At 53.4% G+C, this 13778-nt stretch overlaps 2 protein-coding genes across 3 annotated transcripts; one reads left to right on the plus strand and one right to left on the minus strand.

The window, feature by feature from the left end:
* The first annotated feature begins 368 nt into the window (after window positions 1-368).
* Window positions 369-11480, plus strand: ints4 (integrator complex subunit 4). Of its 2 annotated transcripts, none has more exons than XM_061826942.1 (23): window positions 369-709; window positions 1706-1900; window positions 2113-2230; window positions 2309-2524; window positions 2979-3061; window positions 3141-3191; window positions 3272-3360; window positions 3591-3711; window positions 3788-3859; window positions 3945-4119; window positions 4959-5164; window positions 5249-5391; window positions 5952-6067; window positions 6142-6275; window positions 6395-6549; window positions 7081-7174; window positions 7258-7338; window positions 7425-7555; window positions 8123-8182; window positions 8497-8656; window positions 8914-9057; window positions 9643-9763; window positions 10901-11480. In XM_061826942.1, the coding sequence occupies exons 1-23, from the start codon at window positions 656-658 to the stop codon at window positions 11089-11091; spliced, it is 2910 nt and encodes a 969-aa protein (XP_061682926.1). In that variant the 5' UTR covers window positions 369-655; the 3' UTR covers window positions 11092-11480. The 2 variants fall into 2 exon arrangements, with proteins under 2 accessions (XP_061682926.1, XP_061682925.1); XM_061826941.1 differs by having other exon boundaries at window positions 370-709; window positions 2976-3061.
* A 780-nt stretch (window positions 11481-12260) lies between these two features.
* Window positions 12261-13733, minus strand: aamdc (adipogenesis associated, Mth938 domain containing). The gene is made up of 4 exons (XM_061826965.1): window positions 13442-13733; window positions 12727-12885; window positions 12562-12657; window positions 12261-12461 (listed from the first exon to the last, which is right to left on the minus strand). Exons 1-4 carry the CDS (start codon window positions 13628-13630, stop codon window positions 12321-12323), a joined length of 585 nt encoding a protein of 194 aa, XP_061682949.1. The 5' UTR covers window positions 13631-13733; the 3' UTR covers window positions 12261-12320.
* Between the last annotated feature and the right edge of the window lie 45 nt (window positions 13734-13778).

Raw genomic sequence — 13778 nt, forward strand, 5'->3', positions numbered from 1 at the left:
AGGCCGTTTGACACTCGAAGGTCAGAGTTTATTTGGTCGAGTCGAAGAAAAACAAGGTCTGAAGGTTCGCCGTCGTAATTCGGAGGACCGGCGGGCACGTGCGCTGACGTTCTCGGGGCACATCTTGACGGTTTGCGTGTGAAGACGAGGCCCGGTCTCGGGTGGCTGCCCGGGCGCCGAATGCCGCTTTGAGATCGCGGCGGGATTTGCCCCTTTGACGAGACTGCGGACAAAGGATGGACGTTTTTTTTTTTTTTTTTTTCCTCGTTTGATTCTTTTAACTTCTGCTCGTCGTTAGTGACCGAACCCGGGTTCGGGCCCCACGCCCACTGACAAATTTATTGACCAAGTCAAGGTTTTTTTATGTTGTTTTTTTTTTTTCTTCCCAAAGATATGTTCTTTCTTTGTAAAGTACAAAACCAATTTTAAATGAGATGTTTGTTCAGAAGTGATCCGACTTAACGCATCTGCCTCACAGTTCTGAGGCCCGGGGGTTCAAATCCCGGGAGTTGCACATTCTCCCTGGTTTGTTTTTGCGCGCGTTTAATCGCTTTTCGGTGTTTGTTGCCGTAGCTACGGCAAGTGCGACGGGACAAGAAGCGTATGCTCCTAGCTAAACTAAGCTAAGCTAATCGTTAGTCGTGGTTTCGCCGACATGGCGGCGCACTTGAAGAAGCGAGTTTATGAGGAATTCACCAGAGTTGTACAGGTGAGACTCGCTTGATGTCGCGGTGGTTTATTGGCGCAGCGTTTGCGAGATGATAGTTGACAGCGGCGGTTTCTCAACTGCTGAATGAGCTCACGGCTAATTGGCGGAGCTAACCCGAACCAACACTGGCGCATCCGCGAAGACGGACAGAAAGAAAAATGATTGAAATCAAACTTTTACTTTATCGTCTCGCGTACGTTGAGGTGTAAAATGGAAGAGGCGGCAATGAGCTGCGTTCGGCTACCAAAAACAGCAGCCGCACGAAGACTACTTGCATTGAATAGCCTTCTTTTGTTCATTCAAATTTTGAAGCGTGGATCTGTGACAATATTGAAACTTTTCTCGAGACTAAAACGCAACAACAGCAACACAATCAGCTCTCTAAAACAAAGCAAAGCAAAACAAAACAAAAACAGAAAAAAAATAGCATTATTGTGCGTAGAGTGTCCCGTTTGTCAAATTCAAAAGTAGTGAAGATTTTGTCAATCACGTTCCCAGTTTGAATATTCAGTATCCTAACATGCACCCACCTGTGTGGTGAGTACAAGTAAGGAAAGAAGGACTTGCCAGTCATTGGATTCGATTTTAGTTTTTAACTCGATTGCAATTGGGGATTCCAGCTAATGCTCATTTATTTTTACACATCATTGGTGAATCGGATTGCAAAAATTATTGAGGGGGGAAAAAAAAAAGCGGGATGGTATTTTCAAATTGAAAGTAGAAAATCCACAAACATTTATTCAAAGCGATTCGGTTTGATAACTGAAAGCACGAAAATGGCAACCTTCATTTTCAAAAGTAAATGCTTGCAAATTTACCCTATGGGCCTGAAATTGCTCCCGAAACGGATGCTCATTCTGATATCTGGCCGAATGAAATTCCGAAAACCAATTGCACTTTGTGGGCATGTTTCTCCAGGGAAAAATGTTCTAGAGCGCTCGGTGCTATTTTTGGCTTTGGAAATCACATCGCGAGCATTTTGGGTCCCGCGCGCAGGTTCCTGCCGAAGAAGTTCCGTCCAAGAAGCTCCGCCTGTGCAAGCCCAGCAAGTCGGCGGCGCTCCACGTGGATCTGTGCAAGGCCGCCAACGCCACCGACGCTTTGCAGTACCTGCTGCAGTTCGCGCGCAAACCCGTGGAGGCCGAGAGCGTCGAGGGCGTCGTCAGGATCCTCCTGGAGCACTACTACAAGGTTCCGGTGCCAATTCTGACCTCGGCGTGAAAACAAAAAAATGCAAACGCCGTCAACGGGTCCTTGAACGTCACATCAAGTCGTTGCAATGTGTCATGGATTGCGATTATTAAAAGAGAAAGGCTGCGACGCGCAACAAACCGTCTCCGGTGCCCCAGAAGCGGATCCTTTCTCTTCTTTCCGAAAGCAATGCCGCATGCGTGTTCCCGCAGGAGGCGGACAGCAGCGTGCGGCTGAAGATCGCGTCCCTGCTGGGCGTCCTCTCCACCACGCCGGGCTTCAGTCCCGACTGCATCGTGGAGGACGTCGTCAGCGCCGCGGCCAACGAGAGTGAGACGGACCCCGGGCCGGCTGCGCCTTTCTCGTTCGTCGACATCGACGCCACGCCTGCGTGTGATTGTGTGTTAGAATCCCATCAGGTTCTGGCTCAGCTTCTGGACAGCCTCCTGACGGCGGGCACTCAACCGCCGCAGAGTCCCGTCGTGGCGGCGCGCCTGGCGGAGGTCGCCCGCCGGCACCTGTCGGACGCGTCGTTCGGCGTGAGGAACAAGTGCCTGCAGCTGCTCGGACGTCTGGGCGCCGGGGACGCGCCGCTCGGCAAAGACGGCGTCGGGACGTCGGCGGGTGCGTTTCTGCCGCAAAAGCCGCAAAGACAATCAAATGTTGTCTTTCAAGCGACTCTGACTTGCGCGTCGCTAGCTTCATGCTAAAAAAAACCCCCCAAAAAACGACTGGAAAAAAACACTGATGGCTGAATGATTAACATCAATAAAAAAAAAACGTAATGCACATTTGAACACAAATGCAGATGTAAGATTTCTCACATTCTCATATTCGTTATCCTAGGCAGCAAAAGGCTAATATTGCCGCATATTATGTGATTGTATCGTTATATTGCCACACCACAATGACATGAATTGAAGCATCGGGGGTCCCTGCGAGGACTGGACGAGCAGCTGGTGGACCTGTTCCAAAATGGAAAATGTCACCTGCGATGGGCGTTGTCATTTTTTTTTTTTTTTAAGGAATGTCCTGGGAGGGATTATGTGAAAATGACGTTTGATTGTCTGTTCAGCAGTCGCAAGAGACGTGCCGAGCGTCATCAGCGACTACTTTGGCGATCAGGACCCCCGAGTGCGCACGGCAGCCCTCAAAGCCACGGTAGCGCCCGAGCGACGGATGAGCCGCGACGCATTGCGGGCGCGGCCGTGACCTTTGCTCTCTCTCGCGTGTGTTCCAGCTGCAGCTGCACGAGAGAGGAATCAAGATTCAGCAGATGATTTACGAGCAGGTGGGTAGAGCGAGCGAGCGAGCGAGCGAGCGAGCGATCGGTCGCCGGCGCCGCCTCCTGACCGCCGGCGATGTGCGCAGGCGTGCCGGCTGCTGGCGGACGACTACGAGCAGGTTCGCTCGGCCGCCGTTCAGATGGTTTGGGTGCTGAGCGACTTGTACCCCGAGAGGTCAGCGCGTCGCCGCCTTGCTTGCGTTTAGTCGGAGGTTGATCTGCGAATCCGTTCGTGCAGCCGCGCATTCATACGTTCACGTCCTGTGTCCTCCGTTCTGAAATGTCAACGTATTCATTCATACCAGACTGAATTCATCCGCAGATCCCTCCATTTTTTTTGTTTTTTTTTTTTTCTTCTTAATATATGTTCTCCGTTGTGGGCTTTTGCGCCGCTCGGCTCCTCAGCATCGTGCCCATCCCGTCGTCCAACGAGGAGATCCGGCTGGCGGACGACGCCTTCGGGAAGATCAGCCACATGGTGAGCGACGGCTCGTGGATGGTGCGGGCCCAGGCCGCCAAAACGCTGGTGAGGTCCGACGCCGCCTTTCTGCCGCGCAGGCGCGCGCGCGTGCCCTCGACCGACGGCTTGGTTTGCGCGCCAGGGTTCCATGTCGCAGGTCAGTCCGCATTTCCTGGAGCAGACGCTGGACAAGAAGCTGATGTCGGATCTGCGGGTGAGCCCCGAGTCCGCCGCGTCGGGCCGGCCGCGGTCCGCCTCGTCTTCCTCGTCGCCCTCCCTCCTCTGTGGTTTGTTTCTAGAGGAAGCGCACGGCCCACGAACGCGCCAAAGAGCTCTTCGCTTCGGGCGAGTTCTCGTCGGGAAGGAAGTGGGCCGACGACACCCCCAAGGAGAAGCTGGACACCAACACGGTCAACCTGATCGCCTCGGGAGCCTGCGGGGCCTTCGTGCACGGCCTGGAGGACGAGATGTTCGGTACGTGGCGCCGCCCCGATGGCCGAACTCCTCCGTGCGCGTCTTTTAGAGACGGAGACCAAAAAAGTACTCGTTCCGTCCGCTTAAAACGAGATATTTGGTCTCTAAAATAAACGAGAAAATGGAACCGAGAGGTCAGCGCGACCCTTGTGAGGAACGTAAGATGACAAATCTTTGGCAGTGTGCTCTGCGTTCGGGTGACGTTTCACCGTGACCCTCAAGTGCGCTGCGACCTTTCCGGGTCAACGTCAAGATTCTTCCCCAAAATATGCACGGGAAATCCCTTGGGAGCAATGTGGGAGTCAGGAATGAGGAGCGGACGACGGCAAATGCATCATTCCTGACTCACAAAGCAATAAAGAAGCGATTTTTATGACTGCAGATCGGGTTGCTCTGTAAAATGGCCGCTGAGAAATCTGTTTTTGGACGCCGGTGGCGAGCGACCAAACGATCGTTCCGGACTCCCGAACCCGATTCCGCTCGGACGATTTGCGCGCTTTCTAGTTCGACAAACAGTTGGCGATTCTGCAATTTATGCTGGAGCATTTGGAGCGAGACGGTGTTGAATTTTGAATTTCAGCCGCTCAAAAAAGGAAATATTCTCTTGCGCTCTCTCCAAGTCGACCGATTGGATCCATTGTGTTTCTCCAAAATGAAACTTTTGCCAAGATCAGCTTTTACTTTGGTCACGTTTGCCGATTTCCTGACCAAGCAAACCGGGAAGTGAATTCCATTTGAAATTTATGGCCATTAAAAAAACGGCGCGACTGCTTGTGCCCAAATAATTGATCCTGGTGCAATCCAAACCCTCCATCCAAAACGCGCGCCGCTCGTCGCAGAGGTCCGCATCGCGGCGGTGGAGGCTCTGTGCCGGCTGGCCCGCTCCTCGCCCGGCTTCGCCGAGAAGTGTCTGGACTTCCTGGTGGACATGTTCAACGACGAGATCGAGGAGGTGCGCCTGCAGTCCATCCACGTCCTCCGCGAGATCTCCACGCACATCACGCTCAGGGAGGACCAGCTGGACACGGTGCTCGCCGTACTCGAGGTAGCCGGCGAGAACCCGATCCGAACGGGCCCGCGCTGAATCCCCAAAACCGAAAGGCGAAAGCCGGCCTTGCGTCGTGTTTAGGACTCGTCCCGCGACATCCGAGAGGCTTTGCACGAGCTGCTGTGCTGCACCAACGTGTCCACCAAGGAGTGCATCCAGCTGGCGCTGCTGGAGCTGCTCAAGAACCTCAGCAAGTATCCTGCTGACCGCAACTCCGTCTGGAAGTGAGACCGCCACGCACGCACGCACGCGTGTCGCGCGATATCACGTCACGTCAACCGCACTTGCACAACCGTAATGGTTGGCGCGGGGTGATTTCCTTCCCCTCACTAAGGCCCCATAATACAGAAAGAAATTGAGTTGAAGCAGTAAAACAACAGTCGAATGCCACTCCAAAATCAAATAGAAAAGTCAACTTGTGCGTTTGGAACAAGCAAACAATCTTGTCTTAGGAACACCCCCCACTAGCTGAATGCTAACCCATCATGCAAAAGACCATTGATGTGCTAACAGTTAGCCTCAACTGAACAGCACATAAACAGTCGGTGCAGCAACACATGTAGACAGGGGAAAAAAAAAAAAACAAAAACAATAGTCACAAGCATGTATAGGAAAAAAGACAAATGTCGTGGTGCAATGTGGTACCGCACGCAATGACTGCAAAAGCCAAAAAAAAAAAAAAAATAATAATAATAAAGTCAGCAATGTGACGGCGCCTCCCTCTTTGCGATCAAATGATTGATTCCCCCCCCCCCCCCTTTTTTTTTGTCTGTTTTCCGCCGAGGTGTCTGAAGTTTTTGGGTTCGCGCCACCCGATGCTGGTTTTGCCGTTGGTTCCGGAACTCCTCAGCACGCACCCTTACTTCGACACCCCGGAACCCGACATGGACGACCCGGCCTGTATCCCCCTCGTCCTCGCGGCGGTCGTCCGTTGTCGTCGGCTCGGTCTCGTTGTTTCCTGAGCGCCGCGTCAGACATCGCCGTCCTGGTGTTGGTGTTCAACGCGGCCAAGTCGTGTCCCACCATGCCGGCGCTCTTCTCGGACCACACCTTCAGACATTACGCCTACCTCAGGGACAGCCTGTCGTACCTGGTGCCGCCTCTACGGGTCGGGATATTCGCGCGCACGTGATTAAATTGATCCGCTTGACGCGGCGACTTGTGGTGGTTTTTTTGCCCCATTTTTCTCCAAATGTCATTTTTGAGAATTTTTTTTCATTATTTCAGCTGCCGGGCAGGAAGCAGATCCACGGTCTGGACTCTGCCGACTGTCAAGGCGTGGAGTCGGCTCAGCTTTTCCTGCAGCAAAGTCTGGACCGGGTCAGCACCATCCAGAACCTGGAGGCGCCCGGAGCTCAGGATCTGCTCATCTTCATCATACGGTACACGCAATTCAAGAATCAACGGGCCGCCATCTTTGTGACTTTTCTCCCAAACGTCAAAGGCCCGCAAAATTCCCCCAAAGCGGCCGTTCTGTCCAATTTTCGGGGCAAGCGGCGCCACACGGAGAATTTCAGCCCGTCGTGGCTGCTTGTTGCATATTTTTGGAAGTGCGACATGTCAGGTCCTCCCCGAGTAGCAGCCCAAATGGAGCCTTCCTGCAGATGTGTTGACAAATAATCAATTCAATTCCTCCGGGTCACGTTTCCGAAAGATGATATGACAGAAATGTTTTGCCCCCCCCCCCCAACACAAAATGACTGCGTTCTTCAAAATTCTCCTCAGGTTGCAGTTTGTGGGCCTTTTTTCAGGTTTTTCTGGCAAACTTCCTCATTGACTGGAATGCTAAAATTAGCGAGCCGGAGCTTCTCGCCTTCTCTTGACAGCCGCGACGGCGCTGGAGTCCGCCTGACGGGACCTTGTTGTAGTCTTACTGGTCAAACGGAATGCGTGTGTGTGTGTGTGTGTGTCAGTGATTTACAGAGACTGGGCCAGCTGCAGACAGAACTCGCCGGAGCCGCCGACTTCTGCGCCACGTACCTGCGCTGCCAGCTTCTCCTCATCAAGGTCTTTAACGGTCTCCCCGAGACCCGAACGTTCGCGGCGCCCGCCCCGATGACGTCGGGTGTCGTGTGCCCCCCTCCCTTCAGGCTCTGCAGGAGAAGCTGTGGAACGTGGCGGTGCCCCTCTGCCTCAAGCAGAACGTCACGGCCACGGCGGCCGCCCGGCAGGTCGCTGGCTAACCCGAACGCCCTTCGAGCAGGCTGCCAAAACCATTTTGGGACTCGCCTCTCACATCCACGTGTGCGCTTTGTAGGTTCTGGAGGAGAGCTACAAGCTGGAATTCATGTACAGCGGTCTGGAGAGCAGACAGGTGGCCGTCGTCCATCACGTGCGGCTGCAGGCCAAAGCGCTGCAGCTGGTTCTGAGCGCTCGCACCACACACGGGTCAGTGGGCCGGTCGTCGGCTCCCTCGCTCGCTCGCTCGCTCGGTCATTGGGTCATCGGTCAGGCCCTTGCTCGTAAATGTTGTCCGTCTTGCGGGACGTCTCGTTCCCTGGACCGGTCTGACGTTCGGCCTCTCGTCCGAGCGAAAGAGCTTCATCAGTTCGTGCTGACTCGCTAGCCTTATTAGGTGCGCGCGTGTGTGGCAAACGTCACCCCGTCGCTACTCTCGACATCGCCCATCTCTTACTTCCGATCCTTTGGTCCATTCCGAAGAGCTTGGATAATTCTGCCTCCAACAAATGGCGCAGCTTCTTCAACCGTTGGGAAGCGCCGCCGAGTGGAATATCAGCAAAGCGGTTCCCAGGCCTTTTTTGCATTCCGACCAGTCGTGATTTAGGGCCTGCCTCCAACCTGGAGGGTCATGAGTTGTGTTCTCCAAACAAGCACCTGCTGGTCTCTAGAACTGATGAAGCCCGCTTGCTTGATTGACAGGGCCAACGTCGTTGGGTCGTCCGCTCTGGCCGCCGACCGTTCCCACCGTCGTCTCTTTGTCTTTGTCGTCCGCAGGCAGGATCCTCTGGTCGGCGCCTGTGAAAAGTTCCTGCAGGAGATGGATTCATTCCACAGGTGTGTTCTACCGCCACACAGCAACCCGCCTCGTCGTCGGTCACCGTAGAAGCCGTCGCTTGGCGCCCAAGCCCATCCAGGGGCGTCAAAGCGCTTTTTGTGGCGGTTTTCCTCATTTGTATTGACGTCCGGGCCACGCGGAGACGGCGTTTTGGGAGATCTCAAAACCCCGTCCTCGTATTTCCGTGAGGACATCGCAGACGCGTCTTTCCCGAGACGACGAGGACAACGTTGCCGTCGTTACAGTTCTCGCGCCGTTCGACACTGTTAATCACTGACGAAGCGATGACCGCCGCGCTTTTGCGCCCCCGCAGGCTGTTCGCGGCCGAGCTCCCGCACCTCCGAGACGGTTTCGCGGACAAGCTGGCGGAGGCCACGCCGCGCCTGGCGTCCCGCAAGCCGTCCGAGCTGGTCAACCTCCTCCAGACGTCGCTGAGGCACAGCGCCCTGGTGCCGCTGACGCTTCCGCCTCAGGTGCCGCAGCGCAGACGTCCACTCGAAGAATTTTGCCGCTCTTGTTTCCAATGAAAATACATTTTCAGCCAAACAAAAAGACTCGTTTGAAGGGATAAGATCATATTTTGTCGCAATGATGTGACTCGAATGAAGTGAATAAGAGTCATTTTCAGAGAAAGAAAAGCTCCAAATTCCCAAATGGCGACCCACAAATACGTCGGCTTCCTAACGTCGCCTTCGGGCCGGAACTTTTTTTTTTTTTTGCCGCTCTGCAGGTCCACCGCGCCACGGCCAACATCATCGAGCCCACGGGCGAGTCGGACAACCCGCTCAAGTTCACGTCCGGCCTGGTGGTGGCGCTGGACGTCGACGCCACGCTGGAGCACGTCCGCGACCCGCACGGCTCGGTCAAAGTAGAGGTAAAAAAAAAACCAAAATGTAAAGATTTATTATCTGCTTAAGGTGATGGAGGACATTTTTTTTTTTGTTTGCGATGCCGACCTCGCGGAGCAGCAGAACTAGAATTTGCTCAAATCTACAGTAATTTTTAATGGATAAAAGGTTCCAGACCTACCCGTGAAAAGAAAAAAAACAGTGAAGTATGGTTAAATGGCTTTTTTCTTTTTTTTTTGGGGGGTGGGGGTGGGGTTCCGGAAATGTGCGACGCACTGAATCCGCGATAGGTGATCCGCAAATTAGAGAGGGATTACTGTCCTTGCATATTTACATGAAGCAATGAATTGAGAATTGAAAAGGTCAGTGCCTGTCCCACTTTTTTTTTTTTTTTTTCCCTCGGTTCATTTTTTTGAAGTTGAAAGTCAAGCGGTTGCTTTTCTTTTTCTGCTGATTTGGAGGTTGGACGACGACGGCTGTCATCGATTCCAATCTCTGGAGAGGCGTTGAGGAATTTGAGAACGGATTAGTTGTCGTTTTCTCGGTCGCGGCGAGAAAGCGGACGAGCGCCCCCTCAACGTCCCGCCTCCTCCGCTTCCTTCCGTCTTCAGGTCGTCTATCCCGACGGGCAGAGTCACGTGATCCACCCCAAACCCGGAGACTTCCGCAACCCGGGACCGCAGCGGCACCGGCTCATCACGCAGGTCTACCTGTCGCACGGCGCGTGGACGGGTGAGAGCGCCGCCGAACGCCGCGCTCGTGCAATTAGTCGCCGGTAAAAAGCGTCAAAAATGGCAGCGCGAGCCGGCGGCCGCCTGCTCCTAGCCGAGACACGACCTCGGTCGGCCTGATAGAACGTCGACAACACTTTCTTATTTACGACGTGGATCTGCTGAGAGTTCCCGCAGCTTCCTGCCTGATGTGATTGGGCAAGTTCAAAGTCTGACGTTAACTGTCGGTCAGTGTTGCATGAAGTCTTCATCAACCAAACAACTGGGAATGACGTTTCCTCAGCAACATTTTTTTCCTTCCAAATGTTTTGTATTGATACGTTGACAAAGAAAAATGGTTTTGAACGTCCACTGACGAGCACGTTCACCCCCACCGACGTGGTCGCCGATATTCGCTTTGAACATGGCAGCAACGACTTAACCTTTGCGAAAATTGGCATCATTTGATCTCCTACGACTAATATGAGGAGCCAATCGGTCAAATAACGTGACAGAATGACTTGGTCCACGACACGCTTCCTGTTTCCACTGCGGTGCCGTCACCACAGGCGAGCCATCTCTCGGGGCTTCCGGTTCCGCCGCGGCTGACCTGAGTTGGGCCTCAAGGACAGAAATGACGGAAGCAGAACTTTAGTGCAGTATTTTGAACGAAAGACCTGTACTTGGAGAAAATCCATCTAGATGTTGCTGCTGCAAAAGTTTCTCTCAAGATTATGTACGAGCTATTTGTCGGGCTCATGTTTGTCGTCGCGAGTTGATTTCATGAAACTCGCGACGACTGTGGCGGCGTCCGCTAACCTGTTGGCTGTTTTCTGCATCTGCTAAAAGTGTTTTCCCAATGGGAGCCTCTGAGAGTCATCCGTCCATTTGCTTATGCGGGTATCGGGGGGCGGGGGCCAAACTTTAGCAGGGCCGAGGCGTTCGCGCACGCATTAAAATCATTTACGTGATCTGTAAAAATAACAATCTGACACCAGAGAGAAATCCGCTATGCCTTGAATCCCCCAATGAACGAATGAATGAACGGACGAATGAACCGTGGCACAGCGACAAGATGGCTGCACCGGACAAATGTCGCCACAATGTGACCCGAGTCCCGAAGCTCGACTCCAGTCAGACTCAAACTCTCTCCGCTCAGAGCCCTGTCAGGTGGAGGTACGACTCCTGCTGGCCTACAGCTCCTCCTCCTCCTCGTCCTCCGACGACTCCAAGGTGGCGTGGGGCGACAGCCTGGATGACCTCCCGCCTCCGGAGGGCGCCGTGGAGGGAACCATCGCCTTCAGCAAGCCCGTCAAAGTCTTCATCATGCCCAAGCCCGCCAGACGCTGATGCTAATGCTAACGGCGCCAAAGGAAACGCGCTGGAATCGTCATATGGGACTTTTTTTTTTTTTTAAACGAGAAAAAAAAATAGTTTGTGTTGTTTTAGGGCCACTCCCAGCTGGAGTTTACTCTCTAAAACAAAGTCAATCGAAAAGAACCAACCCCAATGCTAAGCTAAATGCTAACATCTACTGCGCCTGGATCAGAACACCGCAGAGCAAGATGAATAGAATCATCGCATAAGCTTGATGTCCCACATGGTGTTTAGACATTAATAACGTGCAGTTATGAGCACTATTATTTTTGTCCAAACACCATGAAAACACTCACTTATTGGCCGTATTTCCCGCGCACTAACCCGCTTGACTTTTTTCATAAAAATAACCTTAATGTGGCTGTTTGTGTTGATTATTTATGGATTTGCCATCTTCGGGGTTGGGGCCCAGACCCAACCCCGTTTTATTTAAAAAAAAAACGTTTGGAGCGTCATTGTTGACTTTTCATCGCTTGCTGTAGGGCCTGGTCCACACCCCCGGCTATGGTTATAATCTTGATCTTCTATGAAAAATATGACAGCAGCAGAGTGTTACAGTGCCTCCTGGTGGCCGAGGTGGGCAAACCAGAAGGAGCAGCCTAATGAATTGGATTGCAGCACAAAATGATGTACAAACTTTTGAATTGCGTTTTTATGAAGTTCATCTACCAGAAGCCTGCTTTTCCCTCTTATCGTCTTAAAGTCTGTGTGAGAATAATTTCAGTGTCCTGGCCTCATTGGAGGAGGGCACTTTGAAAATGGAAACGAACTCGCCCGAACCTCCAACGTTGCCCTCGTTTCCTAGCCGACCGTCCTCACGAGCCGAGTCCCGGCTGGCCAAACCGTCAGCGGATGGCGACGTCCGAGAGGCCGCCGGCAGGCTCCGGTGAGTCACGTCTGGCGTCCTGATCCGGCGTTTTACACAGCGCGTTGTCGGGCCGCTGCACGTGAGCCATCCAGCAGGTTGAGTTCTGCAGGGAGCGAACGCTCCGTGCACAAGGCCAGAGATTTGGTCGGGGTTACGCAAAAGGACCGGAGGACACGATCTTTTGAAAAGGGGCCACCGAGCGGACCGTCATCAGTTTTTGAAGGGGGCTTGATGCGACCGGCCGTCCGGCTTCTTCAACAAACGAGTCCAAAGCAAACAAACAAAATGTTCTTTATTGTCATTGAGCACGTTTCTTGTTTGAAAGCGACGTCGCTCAGCACGTAGAGTGGAAGAGGCCGCCCACGTTGGCGCCGCGCCGGGCCAGCCGGTTGTACTCGGCCACGGCGTCCTCCGTCTGCAACGCTCGCACTTCCACGCCCCGACGCGTCAGCCACTCCGCCGTGGCGGTCGGAACCTGAACGGACCGAACAAAAAAAGGAAAAGCATCTAGGATTAACGGAGGTCGACGTCGACTCGGGTTTGGGAGCGGGAGAAAAGGTCAAGACGCGAGTCACCCGCAGCGCCGTCTCCATGCCTCGCCCGATCACCAGCACGTCGACTCCGGCGTCCGCAACCTCCTGCACGTCCGCCACTTGAACTCCGGGACGGTGCTGAGGAGCCACAAATTCACGCCGTCAGCCCCTTTGCGGACCCGATCCAGCGCCCGCCGCCTCGCCCACCTGGGTGCCCGTCTCCCGCCAGTCCCACGCCCGGCTGCCCCCGGGCCAAACTTTACAGTCTTTGTAGGGCGCCGACACCCCCTTGACCGTCATGCGGCCCCAAGACAGCGAGGCGATCTCTGGGGACGGCGTGGTCATGTGACTCCTGCGCTGTGGCGACTGAACGCCCAAAAAGAAACACGTTAGGCCGCGTCACAAAAATCAGCGCTGGCCGCCCGTTTTTCCAGATCACGCCAGCGAACTTTGCTTGCCTTGACCAAACAGCCATCCGTTTTGTGAGACGCTTATCCTCACAAGGCTCGCAGGAGGCGGGGCACATCCTGAACTTCAGCCAATCGCAGGGCACATCAAGCCAATTTAGAGTCTCCAAAGGATGTTGAATGTTTGTGGGATGTGGGAGGAAAGCCACGCAGGCACCGGGAGAACATGCAAACTCCGCACACACGGGCGGGTCCGGTGAGGCCAACGCTTTACCGAAAGATGAATCAATTGCTAAAATCAGCCTTCATTGCCACCCCAAAATGGACTACGCACTGGCTTTTCCCTCCATCAAAATAGACCTGCAACTTATCTTAGCCCAAAATAGTTCGGCGGGACTGCGCCCGCGGGCGGGTGTAAACAAACGATTCGACTGCTCAACATGATACAAGCTCGTTTGTACGCTCAAAGTATTCTTGCAAGTGCAAGTGGAGCCGCAAACGCTGTAAAAACGAACCTGCAGACGATTCCGGACCGGAGTGGACTCTGGCGGAGTGTCGCCAGTTGGGTGGCAGCTCAAACAGGAAGTTGGAGAAAGAAAGAAAAGCTCAAACAGGAAGTTGGAGAGATAAAACGCAAACGGGAAGTCACTTTTCTCCAAACAAAAACTCAGAACAACGCAAAATACCTCAAATCCATCCTTCATTTGTTAGCGATTTAAAAAAAAGTGTCTATTTTTTATATCCATATATTAAACATATATATTTTTTTATCTGCTTTAAAGTTTAACGGACGTGCAGGTCGTCCAGAGTAGTCGCGTGTTGATGACGACTATAGCAACACGGTCGCCTCTT

This window comes from Syngnathoides biaculeatus, chromosome 8, assembly GCF_019802595.1.
Source record: "Syngnathoides biaculeatus isolate LvHL_M chromosome 8, ASM1980259v1, whole genome shotgun sequence".
Classification (NCBI taxonomy): domain Eukaryota; kingdom Metazoa; phylum Chordata; class Actinopteri; order Syngnathiformes; family Syngnathidae; genus Syngnathoides; species Syngnathoides biaculeatus.